This window comes from Patiria miniata, unplaced genomic scaffold, assembly GCF_015706575.1.
Source record: "Patiria miniata isolate m_02_andy unplaced genomic scaffold, ASM1570657v1 HiC_scaffold_20, whole genome shotgun sequence".
NCBI classification, from domain to species: domain Eukaryota; kingdom Metazoa; phylum Echinodermata; class Asteroidea; order Valvatida; family Asterinidae; genus Patiria; species Patiria miniata.
Genome location: NW_024037059.1, coordinates 6,182,607 through 6,207,878, shown reverse-complemented (window position 1 = coordinate 6,207,878; position 25,272 = coordinate 6,182,607). Strand labels below are relative to the sequence as shown.

The following is a 25,272-nucleotide window of genomic DNA, read 5'->3' as shown; positions in this document are numbered from 1 at the left end:
GATGTTTACATTGTGTATGTAAAATCATGATCATAATATCTGTTTTGAGTTGTGTGGTTCTGAGAAGAACCATTGTTTTGACTCAAAAACTGGTTCTTCAAATCACACATCTCAAAAGAGATATTATATACATGTTGTTACTGCAGACCTTCCATTCATTATTTCAGGTCTGCGTTGTTGCACATGTATGCTTCCATGTGTATGAATGTAACTTCATTTCGTCTTCCTGTTATACTTCAGATCAGTGGCTGCAGTCCACACATTCCCGGGGACCATGCCCGCAGACGCCGACGTCGATCTCTCGAAGCAGTCCATATCACCATCAGGCTGGAGCGTGATGTTGACATCCCTGATCAACAGAACCTGACCAATGAAGAAGGTGAGACAGAAATGATAATGGTCTCATCGATATCTGTCAAGAAAACCAGGCCAATTAAAACATGATCTGGCATGAGTGTTTACCCTGGCATGAGGGTATAGGCTCTGTATACAAGTACTCCCTCTATGGTCACAAAGAGAGAGCGTTTGGAGGGACTCATACGCCTGGCAGTCAGGCAGAGCTCTTATTTGTTCACATCTACATGAAAAGTAGTCATACATACTTCACGCCATACGCACACAAACCAAAGTGCATGCGTAGTTCTAATTTTTTTTTTACTGTTCCTACATTGATCCCATAGCTAGGCTCAAGTTTACAATCTGCATCCAATATTTGATGGCTAGCTCTGTGACATGCTGACATATTGTGCTCAGTGGTGTACTGCTTCCTGTGATATTGATGCTACATTCAACATGCGATGAAAGAAACTTGTTTGTGGGTTTTAAAGAAAAGAAATCATGAAATTGAAATGGTCTTTAATGGGCTGTTAAGCGTCTTGCTATGATTGCTGTTATCAAGGTCTTTCCAAGCAAATTTTGCGGTGTAGCTTTCACTTCCAAGGCAAAAAGAACATATGTACCAGTCATGACTTAACCCAATGTTCTCCTTTCTCCATTTAACCCATCCCAGTCCTCAACCAACACAACTCCATAGAGGCAACCGATGACTTACGTAACTCTGCTGGTCACCTGATCAATGAGTCTAGATTGGGCCAGTTTGCCATCAATGTAGACAGTCAGGTTTACGACGTGGACTTGGGAAAAACCAAGAGTTACGGCATGCCTGTCTGTCCCCCTGGTACGGTGCGCATGGAGGCAGAGGACGTACGATGCGGTAAGTGGCATTCTTGTTTCTCTGTTCAAATTGTTGATGAGATAATCAGATTCAGAGGTTTGCCAAAAATCCCAAGATGAGTATTGATGGGGTACAACCTGAACAAACCAATCTACCGGTGCACAGGTCACTGGATCACCAGTCAGAAGTACCACTGCACCAAACCAACTCAGGACAATTTAGCCTTGGTCAAGGCGTTCGTCCATAGTGTCCATGATGGTATCTGGTTGTAAACATGAACACTAGTCGCACGCTATGCACTGTACGGTGACCTCATGCGACTATGATGTGCAAATCAGCTGGAGAAGAACAAACGCTTTGGGACTACAGCGTTGGCTTATCTTTTGCTTTATTTTGTGGCTGGATTTATATCAAGTTTAGTTGATTTGTGGACTCCAAACTTGTTGGACAAAGATAAGCCAATGCGATCAGTTGTCCCAAGACGTTCTTTCTTCCCCAGCTGATTTGCATATTGTAACCACATGAGGTCACTGTTTGCACTCCCAACCGTGCATAGCGTATGGCTAAAGTAAATGTTAGTGGCCAGATACCATCATGGATACCATCAACGAACACATTGACCAAGTCTAAGAACAGTCAGGATTTTCCACCCTTGCATGGTGCATTGCGGATTCATTATAGCTGAGTTTTATTCAGCTGAATCGTAATTAAAGGTCCAGTCAGCCTTTGGCTGCCATGCTAAATAATGATAATGAAATTAAATGAAAATTTAATGATCCATTTTCAAGTGCTACCACATGACTGTAGATAACATAATTTGATAATACTGTTCTGATGGAAGAATTAAGAATATCACTGAAGAGAAATGGTAATTTTTTAAACGAGTAATTTAAAAAAAAAAATGTTTCTCTGTGTCAGTATTGGATCTGTTAAGAACGTGTTTATAATAATCACCATGAACAATGCGGTTTCTTCTCTGATAATTTCTACTCAGTTCCCTGCGAGTCAGGCTGGTATAACTACCTGGAGGATTGCTACCCGTGTCCACGTGGCATGTACCAGTCACTAGAGGGCAGCACATACTGCCAGGCCTGTCCACGTGGCCGCACCACCACCGGCCCCTCCGCTACTGAGGAAGGAGATTGCCAAGTCATCACCCTGTAGTCTCTTCAAAAGTTCTAAAAATCAGCTAGCCTTCAAAACTAGTCTGAAAAATCAATATTGGGTTTTGCAATTTCTGATCTCATAAAAATATTGATGGTCTGTAAATGATTAATAGAAACATCTCTTATGTACTTTCCTTGTACCAATCCATTTAATTACAAACATAGAAGATGTTGGATTGTTTAGGGAGGCAGTGCAAATTTAAGCAGAGTTTTGAGAACAAAATTCAAATCGAATTGCCTCCGAATTTGTTTAAATTGGTGCATATTCTTGAGAAGAGGACACGCCCCTGAACTTTTGGAGCTTGTGATAATATTAGGTTGAGACTCTTTTCATCCAATTGTCATTATAGTGTCTTAACCACCATTTTGATGATTTTTATCTCTTTTAGTTTTTTTGTAGCTAAATGTTACAATATAATGCAAACTCTTAAATTTTACTCAGAATTTATTCAGTCTTTCAAAGCCTTTACAGGTAGAGTTTTAATGTGTTAATAAGCGTTAATAAGCATGGCATGAATTTTGTTTAACAATGTTTTCAGCTAATATTTTATGCGTAATCGAGATCCTGTTATTTGCTGTGCGAAAATCAGGAGTCATGTATTTAATATTCAGTACACATGGTTTCTTATGAAATGGGTTTGGCAGTGCTGTTTGGCAGTGCAGTGAGATAACGTTCCACTTATTTTTCTGTATTTTCTTTTTTTTAGTTTTCAGTTTACCATATTGTTTGTTTTTAATGCTTAATATTATGCATTGATCCTTCACATTTAAAAACAGCTTCCTACAACTGGTTTTTTTGCCACAAGTCTTTATTGTTTGTTCTGACCAATTTTATATTTAACCTCACAGAATTCAAGTTAACTAAATTGAATCAAACAACAGGACTCAAAACCTAATAATGGATCTTTCACCCCAGTATTCTTATTAAGAGGACATCACAATGCGCTTAGAATACAGGTACTTATGGTAGCATGTATCACATAACACACAACATCGCTAGGCTACTGAATGGCACCTCATGCATAAATACAGATGTATTTTGGGGCTTTGCTTTGTAAACTTGAAAATGTATCAATCTTCTTTGTTTTGCTGCCTCTGTATCCTCACCCATGTTTGCCAGATTTTTTATTGTTGTCGTTTTAATTAACAAACGGTTTATTTCTATTCTTGTTAGATTGAATCACTTCATTAATTAGGTGAGCAGTATTTATCCCATGTTACTCAAAGCGTTTTTGGAAAAACCAGTGATCTCATGATCTTTCTACCGAAGTTATCAGAAGATTTAAGAGTACTGAATGGAAGAAGTCTTCATTTCTGGTTGTAAATCGGTATTATCAGCCAAATCAGTCAATCCAATCATATGACATAAAATCAAACGTTTTTGATTGATGGAAATATTTTGTTTGTACTCAGATGTTTTAACAGTAACTTTGAAGCTTTGCCTTTATTAATAATGTGTACCACCAGTCAGTGTTTTTCTCTATTAAAATGTATTTTGCATGCACTTCTGTTTGGCCGTCTGAGTTTGTTTTTGATATGGATATAATTACTGGGGATCCTTAAAGAGGGAGGGGGGACTACAGATTTTTTAAAAGTGTAAGTGTTTAGATCGGGGGAGGGGGGGGGTAGTGACACTGAATGCAATATTTAGTGGGGTGGAGTGTTGGGTGACGTAACATGAAGGTTTTGATTTGAAACAAGTTTTATATTATTATAGGGACTGGTGGTTGCCCCTAACCCGGAACTTCTGTGGGGTTGTAAGGGACTTAAAATGTACCTGGCCACCCCACAACATCACCCCACCCTTCGGAGAAAAAAAAAGAACGTCAGAAACTCTCAAGCAGAATCTTTTTTCGTCTTCCACCTCAAATTATGTCCCTGTGTCCACCCACCAGCATTTCAGGTTCATTCCAAGCACATTTGAAACCAAAATTGCATTAAAATGGCTTCTCATTTCAGAGTGGAGTTCCATTGTCTCGCCTATAAGACGTGGATTTATACCGTTCCAGATTTAGTGTGTTTTAGGGGAGCAAGGTGATATGCGTGGATGCATACATCTGCCCGTTTCTGATAAAAACTAATTTCAAAAACAATATATTATTTATACTCTCAAATTCTCTCTTAAGCAAACAACACTTTAAAATAAACCAAAGTGCTGCTTACACAGTAATTTGAACTTAAAAGTTTTCGGTAAACAAAAAGCATTGTTATTTTCACTGGGTTCTATATTCTAAACAGTTGTCCCAGAATGAATTGAAAGGAAAACCACATGTACCATTTTCTCCTAACTTTAAAAAGACTCGTTTTTAAATGAACCGATGCATATGCAAATTATTCAAATGTTTGTTTTGGCGTCCAGGCTTAGCGAAACACTGATTGGTCCACACGGAGATTTGAGCTCTGTGATTGGCTCAGCTGTGGGCGGAAAAATTTTCCCTTTGATAGGAGAGCACGTGCGGCCTCTTGTGCGCTGAACCGACGGGACGCCATTTTGGAAAACACGCATGAAAATGGCTGCCGACTGTTTGTGCTTGAAGACATTTGCAAGACTCTTTCAGCTTCTTCGAGTTTTCAAGAAGAACAATAACTGGATCAAGGCGGGAGTCCGAGAAACAACAGTTTTCACCATCATTTTCTTGGTACGTTAAAAATAAAAATAGGCGAGAAAAGTGTCATTCTTACTGGACAGTCCTACCACGGAGCTATAGCTCCATGTGGGATCATGCCACACGTAGTTTGCCCTCTTTTCCAATGCCATTTTCCATGCTGTGGTAAAAATGTACTTTAACCCCTCTGTTGGGAGACAAATTGGAAAGATTCCCATATATTGCTATCACTAATTTTTCCCTTCAGTGACCTATCAGCCGTCTGAAAGTGATAATATGTCCTAAAAAGTCAAATTTAGCAGGGAAAATATCCTATTTAATACTGAGAAAACACAACAATTTTCAGACCAGTTCATACTGTTTGTGCACAGGGTGAAAAGTGTTGGCCAGATATGGGAATCTTTCCTGAGAGAGATTTTTGTGCAAAAAATGTTGCAACCTGACGCCACTTTTTTTCTTCATATATCGACGCAATGAAGGTTATTCATTACAAAAATCTGGGTCAAGGGCGGATCCAGGGGGAGCCAACGGGGGCCATGCCCCCCCCCAAAAAAATTAACGAAACCCTTTCTTTTTTAAAGTGGTGTCACAATAAAGGCAGGCACCGTGTATACTAGCCCCACTAGTGTGGCCGTCGGTATGCTGCGCTGAACCCAAGGCCACACACCGTGGTCTGCGCACTACTGAGGACGTTTTCATAAATTCAACAGCGAATTTCTTACATATGGTTGTATTCTACGATGTCCCAACTTTCACTACTGGGATGATTGGGTGTAATGATGTTCAATTTTCCAAGATATTCTTGAATCTTTCTGGAGCCCATATGCACTCGTGAAACGTCTGGTGATGGCAGCCATTTTGAATGTGACAAGAGATGACCTCAAGCTGTGACGTCGCGTTTATGCAAATTGCTTGTCGAGCGCACGAGGGCGCGAGTTGCAAATGCGACGGCTGTTTCCTGTACCATGCATTTATCGTCAGGGGGCCATGTGCACCGATCTCTATTCAGGATCTACGGCACAGGAAACAGCCGTCGCATTTGCAACTCGCGCCCTCGCGCGCTCAACAAGCAATTTGCATAAACGCGACGTCACAGCTTGAGGTCATCTCTTGTCCCATTCAAAATGGCTGCCATCACCAGACGTTTCACGAGTGCATATGGGCTCCAGAAAGATTCAAGAATATCTTGGAAAATTGAACATCATTACACCCAAGCATCCCAGAAGTGAAAGTTGGAACATCGTAGAATACAACCATATGTAAGAAATTCGCTGTTGAATTTATGAAAACGTCCTCAGTAGTGCGCAGACCACGGTGTGTGGCCTTGGGTTCAGCGCAGCATACCGACGGCCACACTAGTGGGGCTACGTGTATACCACCATCTTTCCTCCAAAAGATTTGGTTAAAGTGGTCATATCAGAAATATCCTCAGATGGCACCACAGAGCATCGATCTACAGACTACAGTAGAATCCAAAAAAATTCAAGGCCCTTAAGTGGGCCCCAAACCCCACGCCGCATTTTTGGGGACCCTCTTTTTGGGGGACCAAAACATTTTTTGGTCCCCCAAAAAGTGGGTCCCAAAAAATCCAGCTGGATTTTGGGGGACTACAAAACTTTTTTGGCCCCCAAAAACAATTGTGTTTGGATCCGCCCTTGATTTGGGACTGAGAAACATTTCAAATTTTGTTAGGAAATACTTAAATAATTTTCTTGACTCTCCATAGACTTTGTACACAACCGTGTAACCGTGCATCAGGTTGCAGCTCAGGATGCCTGTGAGGGCCAGGGATGAGGCACCATCCTGAGGTCATAATTACATCTTTTCTGGCTTTCAGGATGACTGAGAGCTCCAAATTGGTGAGTGCCTCAGAATTTTTTGTAGTAAACTTTTATAAGACAGAAATTAGAAAACATATTTTACACATCCGAGGCTTGTAGGGGCATACCTTACATAATGCATTGGTTACCTCAGACTGTACCGCAGAGCATCTGGATTCTAAAATTTCCTGGGGCCCTTTAGCGTGCCCAGGACCTCACACTGTAAGACATTTTGTGCTAAGCGCTCGTATTAGTCCTCAGAACAAATGCCCCAATGCATCGTTGCAAAAATTCCCTTTCCCAAAATAAAATGCAAGAAACTATGAAGAAGAAAATACATGGTTTTCAACTTTAAAGTAAACAGTAAGTTAAAATGTGTGAAAAAAAAAATATCGTAATAACGTTTGCTCAAATACATTGTAATTCAGGGGGAAAGGGGCCAAATGACCAAAACAATCAGTTCTAGATAAAAATAACCTATCCTCTGTCCACAAAGTCCAGAGCCAAGAATCGGCTTCATAGAAATTCAATCATGTGAAGGCCTGGGACATTCACTATTACTAGTGCAAACAACAGCGAAGAAAATCAAACAGACTTCACGGAGCCCTTTGCAGCAACGAGGCATATAGAGCATGATAATTGAACCCTGGTCCTGTAAAATGGATACTAAGCAACGTTTTGAATGTCACAATTGCATGAGCACGGTCAAACCAAACGGGGTTAATACTTGGACAAGTGATGCAGCGTGAATTTATGTAATAGACTCATTGGTGTTTGGGGGCATGCTCATGCATATGGGCGTCGCAAGGGGGGGGGTGCTTGCCCACCCATCCCCCCCCCCTGGAAAAGGAAAAAAAGGGGAAAAAAGGGAAGAAAAAAGAGAAAAAAAGAGAAGATTAGAAAAGGAGGCGCGAAGTCATATTGGTGTAAATTTAATGGGTTGGGGGGGGGGGCAAAATGTTACTGCCCTCCTCTAAAACTAATAAATCGAGAAAATGTTGAGAAATACAGGATTTTTTTGGGAAAAATATGTTTTGCCCCCTCTAGAAAAAAATTGTGGCGACGCCCATGCTCATGCATAGATAATTTTGAGGCCCAAATGAACAGTGAGTTTGAATTGTGAAGTCAATGTTGGATTCAGGTACATTCAGTAGATTAAAATAGGAAAATTTTAAGGTTTGGCAATTATTTTGCTCCTGTTATTGAAAAAACACAGTTTTGAATGTGTTGTTTTTTTTTCAATTCTTCCGTGATACATTTGTTTTGTCTTGACAACTCTACATGCTTGTTTTACCAGTCATGATAAGGCATTAGGCATAATTGATGATAAAAATAATGTTTATACAAGAACTATACAATGTACATGTAGGCATACGCTAGCCTCTATTTGACAACTGGAAGTCACTTACATGTAGAATATAAATATGATGTGAGATTTAACGATTTAAAAAAATGATTCCTTCCTTAAATCCTTCAAAAGTTTTCTTCAATCCATCCTCAAGTGTCCCATGTTTGTGATGGATTTGATTCCAAGAATAGACAGTCAAACTTTGGCATCTACTGTAATTGATACGTACAAAATGTATTTCAAAGACAAAAGTGCTCATTTATATCATAACTATTTTTGTTATCAAAAATGTTACTTTTTTCACTAAAAAAAGTGCACTTACTCTTACATCAAATTGAAATGCAATTTGGAATATGCTGTTTTATTTACTGCTTACTGCTAATGCCAAAATCAGGGGAAAATATGACTTGGGTTTGGATTGACATTGTATTATTTAGCAAATTTGTAATTTCCCCACACCCTAATTATGAGTGTCCTGCCCCCAAAAGAGGAAGTTTGCCCAAAAGTTGTAGTTTTCATGTAATTTGAACTTTCATTTTTGTTAGCTTAAGCCCCTGTCACACTTTTGCGTATCCCAATTCCTTATGAGGTCCTTATCAACAATTTTCAATACGCAGCCGTACGATCAAAAACGTCAAAATTTTTTTGATTGCTTTGACTAATGTGCGACGCATATCTAGCGAACAAGTAACGAATTCAGCGCATCCACTGCGCAGGACCAGCGGTACTAATTCGTGCAATACGTCGGCATTCGATATGAGTTCGTTCATCGTGCGTTGTATCTGCGCTGCAAGTACGCTATGTATATGTCCAATATAGGAGGTCTGCGTATTACCGCGTATGAATGGCTTATTCCCCATGAACACATACCGTACTCGTACCGCGCTCGACCGATGTGGGACCGATGCACTGCGTTTTTATAACTTATGACCTGCGTAACAGCGTACGCAGCGTAGTTTTGTGCATGCCCAAAACTATCCAGCGTACTGGGCCGTACCATGCGTATGCCTGCGTACATAAAACTTACACAAAACGATAGAGATGCAAATGAGGTGCGTATTGTGCATACGACTGCGTATGAAAAAAATGTCAATGCGCAACTCATAAGGAATTAGGATACGCAGAAGTGTGACAGGGCCCCTACTGCAAGAAGTCTCGATAAATGATTCTGCTTCTGCCATTTAATTGAATTGAAAACCCTGCCCACAAAAGGGTAGGGGAAAATGGCTATTCAATTGTGTACTCTTGATTTATACCACAAGCCAACTGGCTGTGTGGTTAGCTTACAGTGACTTTTTAGTAGTAACCATTTGCTTGAGTATATGGTCCTTCAAGTTTTTAAAGTGCATCTCACCTGTGAAACGCTGGAGCTGGTCATTGCACTGCAGCCACAGTTGAGACAAGACTATCCCTACTCCTCCCTGGTGATTCCTGACCGGCTCATCACCGTACATTCCTCCACCCTTCCCTCTACCCACCATCCCTACCCTCAGCCCCTACCCTCTTTCCTCTTACTACCATCACTCGCACGCACCACTTGCACGCACCGTACCATGTCTATCTTTCCTTCATCCTCTTTCCTATACACCTGTACTCTTTTTTTTCTGTCGCTCTCTCGCACGCACTGTTCCATTTCTGCCTACCTTCCCTGCTTCCTCTTTTTCTCCTCTTCACCCCTACTCTTTTCTTTTGTCACTTGCACGCACTGTTTCATTTCTACCTTTCCTCCTCCCTGCTTCCTCTTTTCTCCACCCCTACCTTCCCTTTCCATCTCTTGCACGCACCATCTAATTTCTGGCCCTCCCCCCCCCCCCCCTTCTTTCTCTCTCTACTAACATGGGATCATGACAGCTACCTTCCCGGTGGTGATCCTGTTAAGGGAAGCTTTCTTTTTTTTTAAGGGAAAATTCCCCAACTAAAGCTGTCAAATAAGGGATGTTGAATTGTGATAAACTTTTAATCTCCATTAAGTCTTTATATAAAAATTTTGATCATGATGCGTTATGCAATTTCATATTGAGGCAAAAGAAAGTTTCCAAATTTTTCTAACTAGGGGGTCGTAATTATTTAAGACTTTTTTCTCTCAAAATCAGAAACATAATTCGCTAAGAAATTCTTGTATTTTGTTGTTTGCATAAATTGCAATTGCTTACCACGATGGAGGCAAAAAGTGGAATCAAAATGTTGTGCTTTTTACATTTGGAAAATTGAGAAGCTTAACCTGTAAATAAATACAATTTAAGGCTGCAATAAATTTTCATTTATGGGAGAGAGTTAAGGGTGAGATGTTGGGACTGATGCCTAAATCACATTGGGAGTTATGACAGATCAATGTTAAAGATAGCCAGCGAGTCAGGATGACATACGTACAGGCCTCCACCGTATTTAGAGCCACACATTGATGCATGATAGCCCTAACAGTCCTGAATCCTCCAATTTCAATATAATTTTGCACACCCCCTAGGGAGTTAGGGTTAAAATTCCTTTTTTTACTTGACATTTGTTGTAGGATGAGATAAATGAAGGAGGTGCATGACCCATTACCTCAAGTAAAATTCTGCAGTCATTTCTGAAAAACTCCCAGCGATAATACCATAATTAGAAGTTGAACAAATTCTGGTTGTAATGTACATGTAGATTCTTACTTTTTTAAAATTGTTTTTACCAACAGCTGTCTGCATTTTGCCTATACTGATAGCTCACCCAACGTTCCATGGTTTTGGACCTCCAACTACAGAAAGCAACACTGTAGAAGGTGAGTTTGTAATGCTTTGGTCAGTGTTATACCTATCCACATTCCATCAAAGCTAGACTTGGTCCCACAAATTGGCGATTGTGTAGTGTAGGGCCCTGTTCCTTATAAAGAACAAAAATCTGCTTTTAGGTTATTAAACTTACCAAACTAGTTAGTGATATTACAAACCAACAGGTATGCCCTAGATAGAGGCCAGGGTTTTTGTTTATTGAGACAAATTTTTGGTTAAAGCACTGATAGAAGATCACAGTGAACATGCGAAACTGTGTTGATTTGCACGGCACTTACCAAACTGTTCAATATTACCACCAAAAAAAGCATGTCATGAGAACGAGGAGAAGTCTGCTTTAGTCAGACAAAAGTCATTTTGGAATAAACAAAAACACCTTTGACTTTAATCTTATCAAAACTAAAGAGGGGCCACTACACAGTTGCCAAAAAATTTGGAAACTCCTGAAGGTAAAAGTAAACAAAAAAATGTTGAGCTGATTCAATTGCATTTTGAGGAGTAAGGATTCAATGTTTCAATGTCTCAATTGTTTTCAATGTGTACACCACTGAAATTTCTCAGTTATTCCAAAAATGATGAGCAGTGGATTTATTGACTTGAAGGCATATACATGTAAGATCACTTGCTCTTTATTCCTTTCGTTCGTTTCCAATGTTAACACGACTTAAAATCAAAAGAAGCATGTGTTCAAAAGCTAGCCTGTTGAGGTTTCAGCTCAGTGGAAAATTATGAGAAACCGATATTTTGGAAAATTCTGAATGGGACTTTACATAGTTTCTGGAGAGCTCCCATTCTTCGTTTACAGCAACTGCTTACTTTTCTAAATAGCTAAAGTTCTTGGTAATCTTTCATGCATGGTCTAGTGGTTTGATGGAGTGTGGATTACATAATTCTATCCTTAACAGTTCTGAAACTGTCACTTGTAATATTTGTCATATCCTAGGGTTTAGGGTTACAGGGACATTTACGGCCTGAAATCCCCAAACATGACATTTTGTTATTGTTTACTCATCCTATTTCAAAGGTCTTGTTGAAAGGAAAACAACCTATTATCTTATCGTTCCTGAGAAAAGAAAAAAAAACCTTGTTTACATCAAATGTGGGGAACATTTTGTGGCATAAGCATATGTATTTCAAGCCATGTCTTTTCAATGTAGGCCTATAGTACATGTTGTGTGTGTGTGTGTGTCACACAATACACACAGCACCAATACACACAAATGTTGTTTCTTGCACGTCCGTTCACAACTAGCACTCAACAGCTCGATTTTTGAGATTTTTGCAAAAATAACCCCCAAAATTCCTAGTTTTTAAGTGGACGTATTGAAATGCTATTTCCAATGGATATTAAGTCATTTAAAATGCGTTTCTGTATCCCAATTGGGCGTATATTCCAGGCCGTAATGTCCATGTAACCCAAACAAAATCAATTGATGTAAATAAGAAAGCAGCTATGAAACCAAAAGTGGTGAATTGAACTCTGCCTTTGCCTTGTCCACTCACTTTGTTTTAAAAAGTGCCCCTGCAAAAGATGTACAATTTCCTAAACAGGCTTTTTTAACAAATCTCAAATCCTTCAAATACACAAACTGATTCATTTTTGAAACTGATTCGTTTTTTTAGTTGATGTGATTTTACCCACTTGCTTTGATTATTAGTCCTCCACATAACACATAAAAATGTGAAAATAAAGTGAAGCCCTATTTTCAGTCATCTCCTGTCTGAGATAAAATAAATTTATAGCGATTTCTTGCATTGTTGAGATTCAGTTGGGGTCTATCAGGTTTGTAAAACCTTGTCCTTCCTTGCAGTTTAAAAATTAACATGCTCAAATTCAAGATGCAAATTTACATACATCAAGTTTGCATAAATAAAGTTTCCAACAATAAAGTTTCCAACAGTCAGTCAGGTTTTGACAAGAATGTTTCTAAAAAGTCATAATGTGAATGCAGCAAGATAGTGTGAAGTATATTGCTGTAATTGTGCAAATGGAAGTCATGCAATGCAAGTGCTTTTAAAGGGTTAGTCCTTAGCTATTTTTATAATTCACACTGCTCACAATTGACCCTATACCTTTAGACAAAATTATCAATTATTTTTATTTGAATGAAAGTGTCTACCTTGCTTTGCACAAAATTGATGAATTCTTATAAATGCCACTGTGTGATTTGGTTTCGACATTTTGTTATAGTCATTGAATGCAAACAGTTGCACTGTTTAAAAATCCTTTGCAATGAAAGAATCAGATAAATGCTTTGAACCAATCATCAATTCTGCATTGCCAAGTTATCATCAATTTGATTATCACATTTGGTAACCATTCCTGAAACCATGTTCAATGGGAAAACCAGTTTTACAATTACAATGACAGGAACATTTCTACTCTTACCATATCTTGCCATGCTCTTTACCTACAAATCTAAATGCCTTATTCTTTACTTTGAAATGACATGGAAATAGACCTTTCCTATATTTGTAAAGATTGATGAGAGCAAGGCTAAATTCTTTTATTTGGATTCCAATGTTTTGTTGTAAAAACAATATTACTAAAACGATTGTGAATTCTTATCTCTCCTTTTTTGTTGCAAAAAATAAAATAAAAAATATAATAGACAGGTAAGTATATTGTCCCAGTTGTGGATATCCTTAAAATGTTGGAATCCACTTAAAAGAACCATTGAATTTCTGTGAAGTACTTCTGGTTGTTTTTTGTGTGTAAATTAATTTGAACTTGTTAATTAGATGTTGTACCATGCCAATATTTCCAAAAATAAAGTCAAATTTTTACCAGCCAAAATCCAATTTCTCTCATTTGTTATTATGAAACATGATCATGAGATGGCATGTACAACATCTTGGTTTTACTGACACCCTACTGAGGCAATAATTTTAGGCCTACAACCTGTAGAACATGAGTACGAGCCAATATTAATATTTATCTGATGATATATATTTAGATGAGTTAAGCACATAGAGCTATATTAAATTACTAGAGCGCTAACTCGATGCACAAAGCAATGCCTGATGGGCGCATCCATGTTTGTGCGCAAGCCTTGTACAGCTTTTGTACGGCTATTTGCATATCTGCATTTGTATTCCATACCGGTGCGTCATCAAAGCCGATACGCCCCAAACCGAAACGCACGATCAGCAAATAGCGTTTCATTTTGCTCTACGCAAACAGCGCAACGTGTGCGCGTCCCTCCGCTGTGGGTACTTTTCGCGGTGACGTTTGTTGAACTGTCATGGCGCGCTTAAGTTGTTTGCGTATCTTCTACTTGCGCGTTGCATTTAGAGTACACTTTTAAAATTCAATCCATCTATTTTGATTGTGTTTTACAAACACGCACATAAATTCAAAATGTCTGCGCCCAGAGAGACTTCAAAGCGTCTCCGCGCGCAAGAATGAGGAGTTAGTGCTCTAGTAATTTAATATAGCTCTATGGTTAAGCAGCTCCTCCATTCATTATAGCCCTGGTCAATATTTGTGCTTACACTTATTCTCCTAGATGTAGTGTATATCAGATAGAATCTCTTCGATTGAATGTGTGCATGGCTAGGACTCTATGCTTGACCTTGGCCAAATTTGTTTAATTAACTCGACAGTTGTGTTTCGGTGATAGTTTAAATCCCAGTGAATTCTAAAAAAAAAATGTTGAATGGAATATTCAACTGTTGTAGAATGCCATCACTTTGAAACAGAAAATATAGGCCCTAATTAAAAACCAGTTTGGTATTATACGCTTGCTTTGCAGATTCAATAACAACAAATCTGCATTATTTTTTTAACTGACTGAAGAAAAAAAATTAATAGAACTTCTGTTATTTATTCCCCTTCGTTTTTTGTATTGTGCTTAATTTTGTGTGTATATACTTGTAATAAGGTTTTGCTGGGTATCATTTTGACATATTGCCATACACGCACAGGTAATATGCAAAATGAACTCAAGAAAACTTGTATTGCTAATTATTGTGATGGCATTCTTTAGCAAAACATGATTTCAGTAGAGGACCTGCATTAACTTTGCAGTGGAAAATTAAAAAAAGAAACGAGACTTGTATTTTGCATCAATTTTAAATCAACAGTCTGATTTGAATTTTATATAAATTTCATGAATAGTGTAATTTTATTTTTCGCCAATTTATCATACTATACAAAGTCGTCTAGAATAATGTTGTTCTTAAAATTGTAGCGGCCTTTTTTTAAACCAAAGTGGCAAATTTTGCTCTCAGTTTTTTTGATGATGTAAGCATCAAACATTTATCAGTTTATTCACTAATGAGTTTCTTCTTTGAAAGCTCTACTGTTGATATTTATGTTTCATTTTAAAGCCTTTTGTGCAGTGGGAGGCTGTTTGGGTATTTCAGTTCAGGCATGAGACATAAACGGAATGAAATTTACTCAATCAGATAGACTGAGTTTCCACTCCTGTCATGTCTTCATTTCCAACTTTTTTTTTCAATCTTACAGTAACTTTTAAGTGTAAATCATCTGTTCCCTACTTTCAGTGGGTGACAGTGCAATTTCAGTGCAAATTACATTGAAAATTTAAACCCAGACGAAATCCATTGCAAACTGTATTGTGTTTTGGCATTGGATACGCCTACAGTTGAACCAAGTTACTGTAGTTTATATAAAAGCAGCCTGTGATGAAAACAGAAGACTGAATTACTCTTTATCTGCTGAATTGTTCACTCCTCCTTTTTGTAATTAAAAATTAAAGTCCAAAATGCAAAAAAAATCTGCAATTAAATTCTGAATACTCATCCTACTTTTTTGAGTTCCCAGATATGGGAACAAAAGCTATGATTTTCTAACACTAGGCACAGTGTAATTTGAATGCTGAACATCCCCTTTCAAATTCATGGCCATTCTAAGTATTAGGCCAAAAAAAATAGTTCTGCTTCCGGTTTCTTTACCTACTACATGTACCCTATTCTGACAGCCCCTACTCTAATTTTTTTATTGGAAAAATGAGGAAAAAAACCCACAAAACCATCAATTTCTACATGTACCTTTTACCCTTGACTACACCCAGATGCCTCCATATGATCGTACACAAAAAAATTGGCACAAAAATAAATAAATAAATTCCTACCTGCCTACCCTATTTTCGAATGCCATGTAATCGGAAGCAGAACTTTTTAATTTTTTTAGCCTTAAAACCCAAACATGTCTTTTTCCCCCTAAAATTGCCGGTATTTATGTTAAAATAACATTTTCTAGTATGCACACGTACACACCAGATTTGCAAATGTTAGTTGTTTTTAAATTTCCTTGACTTAATATATATTAGTATACTTTTGCCATCTAAAGTAAGAAACCATATTTTTAGTAGTCTGGATCCTTGTTACCAGCAATGAGTAACTTCTTGGAGAGAAAAAAAACACTGATTGTTCACAAAAGAAACAAACTTGCCGTTTGGAGAGAATCTTCAGTCTTAACCGGATACAGCACCTAGAACTTTTCCATTCAAGAACACCAGAGTTAACAGGTGATTGAACACATCCGTACCAGTATGTTGATTCATGAAAGCCCAGTCACTGAACTGATTGGCTCAGAGGACTTAAATTCTTGCGACAGTGGACATAGAAATTAGCTGATCCTGCGTCAACTTCACCTTGGGCTGCTCACACAAGAGTTGTCTCTAACACTTGGGAAATGGAATCATGTGACAGTTCATCGCAGTAACGTCTTGAGCTGGACTACACCTTTTAACAGGTTGTGCCTGTTTTACCAGAAATCAGTCCAGACCTGTGACAGTTCATCAGGGTGATATCTCTTCACCAAGGAGCCAGTCTAAATTGGACAGTTCACCACTGTGACATCACTTCACCCAGCATCCAGTCTAGACCTGTGACATTGAGTTCACCATGTCTCTTCAACCAGAACCAGTCTAAAACCGTGACAGTTCATCATGGTGACATCTCTTCACCCAGTAGCCGGTCTAGACCTGTGACAGTTCATCATGGTCACATCTCTTCACCCAGTAGCCAGTCTAGACCTGTGACATTGAGTTCACCATGTCTCTTCACCCAGAACCAGTCTAAAACCGTGACAGTTCATCATGGTGACATCTCTTCACCCAGTAGCCAGTCTAGACCTGTGACAGTTCATCATGGTGACGTCTCTTCACCCAGAACCAGTCTAAAACCGTGACAGTTCATCATGGTGACATCTCTTCACCCAGTAGCCGGTCTATACCTGTGACAGTTCATCATGGTCACATCTCTTCACCCAGTAGCCAGTCTAGACCTGTGACAGTTCATCATGGTGACATCTCTTCACCCAGTAGCCGGTCTAGACCTGTGACAGTTCATCATGGTCACATCTCTTCACCCAGTAGCCAGTCTAGACCTGTGACAGTTCATCATGGTGACGTCTCTTCACTCAGTAGCCAGTCTAGACCCGTGACAGTTCATCATGGTGACATCTCTTCACCCAGTGGCCAGTCTAGACCTGTGACAGTTCATCATGGTGACATCTCTTCACCTAGTAGCCAGTCTAGACATGTGACAGTTCATCGTGGTGACATCTCTTCACCCAGTGGCCAGTCTAGACCTGTGACAGTTCATCATGGTGACATCTCTTCACCCAGTAGCCGGTCTAGACCTGTGACAGTTCATCATGGTCACATCTCTTCACCCAGTAGCCAGTCTAGACCTGTGACAGTTCATCATGGTGACGTCTCTTCACTCAGTAGCCAGTCTAGACCCGTGACAGTTCATCATGGTGACATCTCTTCACCCAGTGGCCAGTCTAGACCTGTGACAGTTCATCATGGTGACATCTCTTCACCCAGCATCCAGTCTAGACCTTTGACAGTTCATCATGGTGACATCTCTTCACCCAGTGGCCAGTCTAGACCTGTGACAGTTCATCATGGTGACATCTCTTCACCCAGTAGCCAGTCTAGACATGTGACAGTTCATCGTGGTGACATCTCTTCACCCAGTGGCCAGTCTAGACCTGTGACAGTTCATCATGGTGACATCTCTTCACCCAGTAGCCAGTCTAGACCTGTGACAGTTCATCATGGTGACATCTCTTCACTCAGTAGCCAGTCTAGACCTGTGACAGTTCATTGTGGTGACATCTCTTCACCCAGTAGCCAGTCTAGACCTGTGACAGTTCATCATGGTGACATCTCTTCACCCAGTAGCCAGTCTAGACCTGTGACAGTTCATCATGGTGACATCTCTTCACCCAGTAGCCTGTCTAAACCAGTGACAGTTCATCATGGTGACATCTTTTCACTCAGTAGCCAGTCTAGACCTGTGACAGTTCATAATGCATCGTGACACCGGTGACCACCTTTTCACCCGGAAGCCCGTCTAGATCTGTGACACTGAGTTCACCATGGTGACATCTCTTTACCCAGGAGCCAGTCTAAAACTGTGACAGTTCATAATGCATCGTGACACCTCTTCAGCCACAGTAGCCAGTCTATATCTGTGACACTGAGTTTATCATGGTGACATCTCCAGACAGTCTAGGTTTGTTACAGTTCATCATGGTGACATCTCCCCACCAGTAGCAAGTGGCAGCATGTAGTTCCTCCATGCAACATCTTTTTCCCCTCCAGCAGCAAATATATAAATAGACATGACATTATGGACTTAGTTTTGTCAGGACTTGGTGATCCAAACTAGGAAAATATGGTTTCTTTTTTCATGGCTTCAAATCTTTCCCGATATATATTTGTACTTGTTGTAGAGTGTCAAATTTAGCCTCCGATTAACGTAGTAATTAGTAATTATAGTTATGGTTGGATTAATAGACTGTAGTGCGCGTGATCCTTGTAATGGCCTAGCATCAGGGTGTCAGTTGGATATATTATCTGGCTGGTGATGGCGTATCTTTACATTTGAGGGAAACCTGTTTTACCCTCCTCCACAAACCTCCAAATGAGAAACAAGTAATGATATCATAAATATATAGGTTAGGGAAGAATAACATGCTTGATCCTTGGAATGGCCCAACATCAGGGTGTCAGTTGGGTGTACATGTATGCCCTGGCTGGCGGTGACGGCGTATCATTTTAAACTGACTTTCGTATTAACCAGTTTATGTCAGGAATATTTTGACCAGAACGGAGCGAGACGCGGGATTACCCTCGGGCATCACTTTATATTTCCAGCCTCGTTTACTGCGTGCGGGTTGCTGACATCATATTTCTGGCCTCGCTCCCTGCATGTTTATATCTGTCATCTGTTCTGAATGCCGAAAACATTTGTGTGAAGACACGTTATCTGGCGTGAACTGGTTATTAGAAACATAAAAGAATTTAAAATGCTTCTCTTCATTTTTGTTTAACTGATATACGTGTTTGTAAGATTAGTAAGAAAATAAAAAGGTAGTTTAATTCTGATTATTTGTTAAAGCAGACGACAGGCGTGAACATTGGGGCTGTCCTAAATATCCTGCATATATTTGAAAATTTGATCATCAATCAAAGATTTTTGCTATTTTTAACATTCGAAAATAGAAAAATATTTACATGTATGCACTCGTGCAATGGTAATTTGAGTCATTGTATTTTGTAAGGTTGGGTTTTTATTGTCAAATGAAACTTTTTTGTCAACGGTAACTTTCTTGTCGACACGTACATGTACATGTATTTATTGGTCCCAACTAGGGATCAGTTAATTCAGAGTGAAAATCACTCTAATTTCACATTCAAATATTCTGAAAAGAATAAATCCAGCTAAACTTTAATAAAAATTCAATCTATTCCATTAAATGAATTTCACTCTGCAACATATGTTGCCTAGTTCCAGTCGGTGGGAGTGAATATTCACCTGGAAAAGAGTGAATGTTTACTCTTTAGAAATAAGAGTGTGCTCCGTGAACCTTTTGTCCCATCTTAACTTGCTCAAATGGATTTTTATCTTCACTATTCATGGTGTAAATAAGAAGGGAAAATACCCTCCAAAAGGCCATTCACCAGAAAATGTTCCATGACTTTAAAATTATTAAAACTTGTATTTAACCGTTGCTTACATGTGAAGAAATTGAGACAGATTTTAGGATTTTTGCTAGTGTGCTTTCCAATTATTCCAAATGTGAAAGAAAAGCTGGGCATTTAGATTAAAAGGTAAATAGCATGGCAAGATATGGTAAGAGTAGAAATGTTCCTGTCATTGTAATTGTAGACTTGTTTTTCCAGTTGAACATGGTTTCAAGAATAATTACCGATGTGATAATCAAATTGATGACAACTTGGCAATGCAGGATTGATGATTGGTTCAAAGCATTTATCTGAGTCTTTCATTGCAAAGGATTCTAACCCAGTGACAACTGTTTTCATTCAATGACTATAGCAAACTAAAACATATCAAATAATCTCACAAGGCACAAATCATTTCCATCTATTTTCTAGTCAAAATGTGACTACTGTTTATGAATTGATGGATTACTGCGAGTACATGCTTGAATTTTATTTCCAATATCATTCCTTGATGCAGTCCGTTTCTATCAAAATTTGTTTGCCTTTGTATGATTTATTTTTTTAAATTTTCAAATATTTACTCCTACTGGATCAATACATTGCAAAGATTTCTTTTAATGATGGCTTATTTTCCTCTAGCACTGCATATTGTTTTTTAATTAAACAGTGGTTGATAACTGGAAAAAAGTACTTCAAGTGGTGAGGTGTTATAGACAAGGCAGAGTATAAAGTGCCCCCCACACTAAAATATGCATGGGGACTGCTAGCTAGCTCCAATTAAAAGCCATTGATTGGATGATCGCTGCAAATGAAGAATTGTTTATTTTTTAATCCTTTTTAGCTTTGTTCGTGCATGGACGGTAGTTGAACACATGGCTATAAAAAACTTACTCTTGTCTTATCACAAAAAGTATGCAAAATCGTCAGTGTCTTGAATTAAGGCAACTTTCAAGCATTTGAATTGCATTGGTTTTAAATACTGAACAGTTATGCCCCTGTCTTATTGATATTTGCCAGAGACACATTCAAATTCAGCAAAAAATCAAAGCTCATCACCTCAGAAATTGCACATTCTTGGCAAATTGCCATTTTGCAATAGTTTGGGTGCGGGCAAACATTACCTTTGTGATTTTGAATTCAGGATGCGGGATTCAGACCTATGCAAGTTACATGTATGTATATAATTTACATACATTACGAGACAGCCTCCTAATGGATTCAGGATTCAGTGCTAGCTACCTGTCCCCATTTTGGAAGTCAGGACAATGGGAGCAGGGAACCAGACAAGGCAGAGTTCAGCTTTGATTGGCAAATGGAGAATTATGTTTGTGTTCTAGCAGGGTGGCCACTACTGTAGCTTTTCACTTGCAAACATTAAACGTACTGACACTCCACACTGTTTTTTTTATAGAAACAGTATTTCTGTATTTGAATCCCTCATTAACCCTAACAGTCCTGAATCCTCCAGTCATAACATGAAATGTTATACCCCTAGAGAGTTTTGGTTGTTAAATCTGAGTTGCAGTATTGTGGCCACCCTTGTCATTTTAAATTACGAGAGACATCTTCTACGACCTTTCTTCGTTACAACTGTAAAATTTACTGAACTAATGCATGTTATTCCATTTTGTTTTCCTTTTCTCCCAATATGTGCCAAGTCTGTGAAGGCTTTGAAGTCCGGAATCTATTGATGCTGCTCCTGACGTCTGGATCTGATGCCAACCGGTCGGACTCTCCTCGGGAAGATTGGATGGAATCGTCTTAGGGAAAGGGCAAATCTATGGCAAACTCATATCTAGAAACATAATCAAAACTAGGAAGTTTTGGCTGAAGAAGCATTCCAAAGAAGCTTGTGAGGCTTAAAAGATTTTCATAATTTTAAATAAAATAGTAGCAATGAGAGCTGGAATTCTAAATGAAGGATTTTGCACAGTGTTCCTTGCAATCTCAAACAAGTGAAAACCCTTGCCATGGATTTGCCCTGTACATTCAAATATAAAGATGTAGAACCAGGCACATGTCACATATATCAAATAAATTATTGGTTTTTGCAAAGGTTTTTGTAAAACAAAAAACAAAAAAAAACAAGAGTTTTAAAGTAAATTTTTTCATCTCAAATTTGATCAACTATCTGTAAATAATCTTTACATTATCAAGACTTGAAGAACCTATAAACCGCTCTTATTTCAAAACGTCTAATTTCTTTGACGACAAGATCTTGCATTGAACTCTTTCCTTTCAACAAGCTCCTTTATTTATTCGAAATGGCTTCATGCTGCACAAAATAAAACCTTGGCAATAAAGTTGGTGTGGTTTGATGTAACATTTCTTAGGATTGAGAATTTCCCTTTAAATTTGAAAACAAGAGGGTCACCTTTTCTAACTAAATTTCCTGATTTTATTGAATGTTAAGATTTTTATTGAAAATTTTGATTATCACAATGACTTTTTATTGAAAATTTTGATTATCACAATTACTTTTTAGTCATTTTTTCCTGACATGTGCCTGGTTTATTTGGTTATATAGAAATTAAGTATCTACATGAGCACACCATATGAATGATTCAGTCAGTCAAACTCAATAATTGTAGAGAATTTTGCCAGTATCCTTGCAGTTGTATGTCAAATGCCGCAGTTTCAGATCCTGCTTTTCCACTTATAAAAAGCACTTAAATGAATGACACGTAATTGTCATACAGTTTAAATTATCAAAGTAACTTTTAAAGTTATCTCCCCTTGCTAGTTTTGAGTTTCACTCAGAAAAAGATTTTTCTAACAATTCAAATTATCAGACCACGTTTAGTTAATATGCAATGATTTCTAATTGCTGCCAGAAAATACTGTTGTGCGTGATGGCCCAAAATGAAAGCGCATTATTTTTCAGAATGTTGAAAATATCCGAAAAAAAACTTTCTTTTTAAATGAAACTTCAATTGAAGAAAAAATTCAGTAAAAAGAAATCAATGTGTTCAAAAGCACAAATAGAGAACTTTAAACTAGCCAAATCTTAAGAGCAATGTGACTCTTATGAATAATTAAATACAGTTTAGTACTTTATGTTCCAAAAAATAGAACTTTTTGGTGACACTGGCTGGTAAATTGCTGTAAATCATTCCTATGGTGTGCTCGTAGAGATTTGATGTTTATTTTTGAACGAATAAAACAAATCTTTGCTTTTTTGGTGTTGTGTTTTTATTACCAAAGTAATTTAGATGACTTAAATGCAAAGTTTAATATTGTGTACAGGTACAGTTCTAAAAATGGGAACAAAATGTTAATCAAAAAGAATTCATTTTACAAAATTGCTTCAAAAATTGCTAAATTTATAGAGAAGAATATACATTTTTAGAGTTGTATTTAAAAAAAAATCTATCCCAATAGAACTGTGCCTGTATACATTTCAACTTTGCTGCTTTAAAGTTATGTTAACACACTGAGGGCGCTCTTTACTCAAGGTGAGTAATGTAACATTGAGGGCACTGTTTCTCAAATATATTTTTTTAAGTTATCAAAATGTTGAGGGCGCTATTCTATAATATTTAAAGTGATTTTTTGTTAAGTTGGTTTTTCTAAATATTGAGGTCGCTGTTTATGAAATAAATCACAATTATTAACCAAAATTGTAAGATGGTGTTGCTTGAACTTTATTTCCATCTGGTTTGAACTTGTATATTTAATTTTTTTTTATTTTAATTTTTTTTTATTTGACCTTGAACTTGAACTTGAACTTCACCTTGAACTTGACCTTTTACCTGACCAAAAAAAAAGCCCAGCCACACACAGGCCCCCCCCCCCGGTGCGCACACGCATGTCCCCGCCCACAGACACCAACAAGCAGCAGTCACCCAACTACCCACACCAACTTGTGACCAACTATTGATGAGTGTACACAGCGCCCTCTAGATCTTGCAAGTTGTGCAATCATGGATAACCCAAGTAGAAAACAACATAATAAGGATCCTATTAAACTCCGACAATCGGTTCAGTTTTCTACAAGGCAGATGGTACTTTGGGTTTTTGGTTATGACCGTTGCCACGGTAACCCACCATCTACTCTAAGAACGACAATTAAAGAGACACTCTGCATCTTTTCCGTTATTGTTCCTCTCAACATATCAGCCGTTCACAGTTACATCATGCCAATTAATCCGATCAAATAAAATACCCAGCATTCAGTTTCCTTGTCATGAAGATTTTCTTGGATATTTCCAGTGTCGGATAATATTTAATCAATCGTAATGGCCACAAATTACTTCGGTAACTTTCCACAGTTTTAACTCTAATTGTTAGGCTGTTTTTACAGTAGTTGTTTTTACATTTAACATGTACGTCTAACGAACAAATCGTACATTTGTTACTGACATACGGTAGATGATACCACACGTATAATGCTCAATGTTTTCCTTTGCAGAAAAGGACAAGTTTAATTTTACATACTTTCAGCTGCAAAAATATTGTGCTGAACATTCACCAAGTTAACCTGTATTGATGTACAGGTAGTTCCAAATGGAAATTTTACAGACTATTGTGCAAGCATTACAGTAAACAAGGCTTTTGGTAGCACACAACTTTCCTAAAAGATTAAGTAGTTAATAATTCGCAAGATATTTCCTTACTTATTTTCATGGAGTATTTTCGGTGTAATTTTCAGTCAAGGCTATTAGAAGATGCCTTGCATGTACATGTACATGCATGTACATGTACATGAACATTGCATGTACATGTACATGCATGAACATGTACATGCATGTACATGTACATGAACCACACTTCAATGTTTCCAACAAATATTGAGAGGAGCAAAGATTTTCAAGCTCCATAAATTGTAGGACGAGATTCTTGTGCAAAGATTCCAGAATTTGAATTCATTCTGATAACAAATATTATATTTTCAACTGAAGAATTTTTAGCCATTCTTTTCTGGCTCTTAGTTGTGTCATCACCTTTCGAAAATATTCTTTGGTTCGTTATATTGCATACGCCAATGGCTTTGGCACAAAATTGTTGACAAAATGTTTTCCAAGTTTAACTTGGGTTTGCTCTACACAATACTTTGTTTATTTATTGTTAAATTCACGTCTAACAGACAGCTTGCCTTTAGAAGTTTAGGCAACGTGTTGCTTCTGGGTAGCCAAAATTTCAGTACAATACCGAATCAATGAGTTGATTCAAAGGTTAGATTGAATTTCATTCTCGATAGAATCCAATTTCATTTTGTTTTCTTCTTTGATCCTGGATGTGCCCTTCTGAAGAACCATACTGCTCAGTGACTCGGTGGATGATGTGGTAGCAATCTGCCCGTCAGCATCCATAGAAACTGTGACATCCAATATGACACGGGGGAAGCCTGTCCCGTCGCCCATGCTAAGTTTAATTGAAGTTTTCAATAATTCATGCACTGTACAATTTTTAAAATACATCCTCATTGTTACTCATTAAACC

General features: G+C 38.1%; 1 protein-coding gene and 1 long non-coding RNA gene across 2 annotated transcripts in view; both read left to right on the top strand.

The window, feature by feature from the left end:
• The window catches only part of LOC119727525 (sushi, von Willebrand factor type A, EGF and pentraxin domain-containing protein 1-like), a 47,804-nt gene extending 44,169 nt beyond the window's left edge, over positions 1-3,635 (top strand). Inside the window, exons 48-50 of the mRNA XM_038199427.1 lie at positions 241-379; positions 1,010-1,213; positions 2,169-3,635. Of these exons, the coding sequence (XP_038055355.1) occupies positions 241-379; positions 1,010-1,213; positions 2,169-2,338 (513 nt within the window). The 3' untranslated portion in view covers positions 2,339-3,635. The remainder of the gene's footprint in view (positions 1-240; positions 380-1,009; positions 1,214-2,168) is intronic.
• Positions 3,636-4,786: 1,151 nt separating this feature from the next.
• Positions 4,787-23,523, top strand: LOC119728200. The gene is made up of 4 exons (XR_005271018.1): positions 4,787-4,979; positions 6,673-6,805; positions 10,786-10,869; positions 21,489-23,523. It is a non-coding gene; the product is annotated as an uncharacterized LOC119728200 (long non-coding RNA).
• The last annotated feature ends 1,749 nt before the right edge of the window (positions 23,524-25,272 follow it).